A 1,233-nucleotide genomic window follows, 5' to 3' on the forward strand; every position below is an offset into this window, starting at 1 on the left:
ACCATAAAATATTGAATTGGCATTAGTAGGGTGAGTTAATAATTCATTTCTCTGAACAGACAAAATGTTATTTTTCAGTGTGTAAAGAACAATCAATCTGCTTCACCCATAAGAACAGCCTCCAGTTGTGCATATAGTGTCTTAAATTAACTTTGTTTCTCTATACAGGCATTTGTACTGCGACCATCACCCTACACCCTGGGCAGATACAGGAAGTCAGAGGAACATATGGTACATGCAAGAGGCACCGTTTGCCTCAGAGTTGGGCACCTTCTCCCCTACTCCATGTCAGGTTCCAACACAACTGACTTCACCAGTCCCTCCACCTTCATCCTGCAGGGCATTCCTGGCCTGGAGAGAGCCCATGTCTGGATCTCCATCCCCTTTTGCACCATGTACATCATAGCCATCTTGGGGAACTTCACCATCCTGTTCATCGTGAAGATGGAGCCAAGCCTCCATGGGCCCATGTACTATTTCCTCTGCATGCTGGCTGTCACCGACCTGGTCCTGTCCACGTCCACCGTGCCCAAAACACTGAGCATCTTCTGGTTCAATTCCAGGGAGATATATTTCAGTGCCTGCCTTACCCAGATGTATTTTATCCACTGCTTTTCAGCAATGGAGTCTGGGATCTTTGTGGCCATGGCTTTTGATCGCTATGTGGCCATCTGTGATCCCCTGAGACATTCCACCATCCTGACAAACCCTGTGGTGTCCAAGATTGGACTGGCCGTGGTGCTGCGTGGCAGCATGCTCTCACTGCCCTGTCCCTTCTTGGCAAGGCGGTGGCCATATTGCAGAACCAACATTATCCCCCACTCATACTGTGAGCACATAGCCGTGGTGAAACTGGCCTGTGCCGATATTCGTGTCAGTAGTTACTATAGTCTCTCTGTCGCTTTCTTGGTGACTGGTCTGGATGTGTTTTTTATCACCATGTCCTATATCCAGATCCTCAGGGCCATCTTCAGCCTCCCCACAAAGGACGCCCGGCTAAAGACATTTGGGACCTGCGGCTCCCACCTTTGTGCCATCTTAACCTTTTACATCCCAGATCTCTTCTCCTCCCTCACACACCGGTATGGCCACAATGTGCCCTTGTATTTCCACATTCTCATTGCCAACGTGTACCTCCTCGTGCCCTCCATGCTGCACCCCATCATCTACGGGGTGAGGACCAAACAGATCCGGGACAGGCTGCTCCGGCTCTTCACTCATAAAGGGACCTAA

At 49.8% G+C, this 1,233-nt stretch overlaps 1 protein-coding gene across 1 annotated transcript; it reads left to right on the top strand.

The window, feature by feature from the left end:
• Positions 1 to 285: 285 nt before the first annotated feature.
• Positions 286 to 1,233, top strand: LOC123350871 (olfactory receptor 52M1-like). Its single transcript, XM_044989694.1, has one exon. The coding sequence runs from the start codon at positions 286 to 288 to the stop codon at positions 1,231 to 1,233; it is 948 nt and encodes a 315-aa protein (XP_044845629.1).

The sequence above is a fragment of the Mauremys mutica genome, chromosome 1, assembly GCF_020497125.1.
Source record: "Mauremys mutica isolate MM-2020 ecotype Southern chromosome 1, ASM2049712v1, whole genome shotgun sequence".
NCBI classification, from domain to species: Eukaryota; Metazoa; Chordata; order Testudines; family Geoemydidae; genus Mauremys; species Mauremys mutica.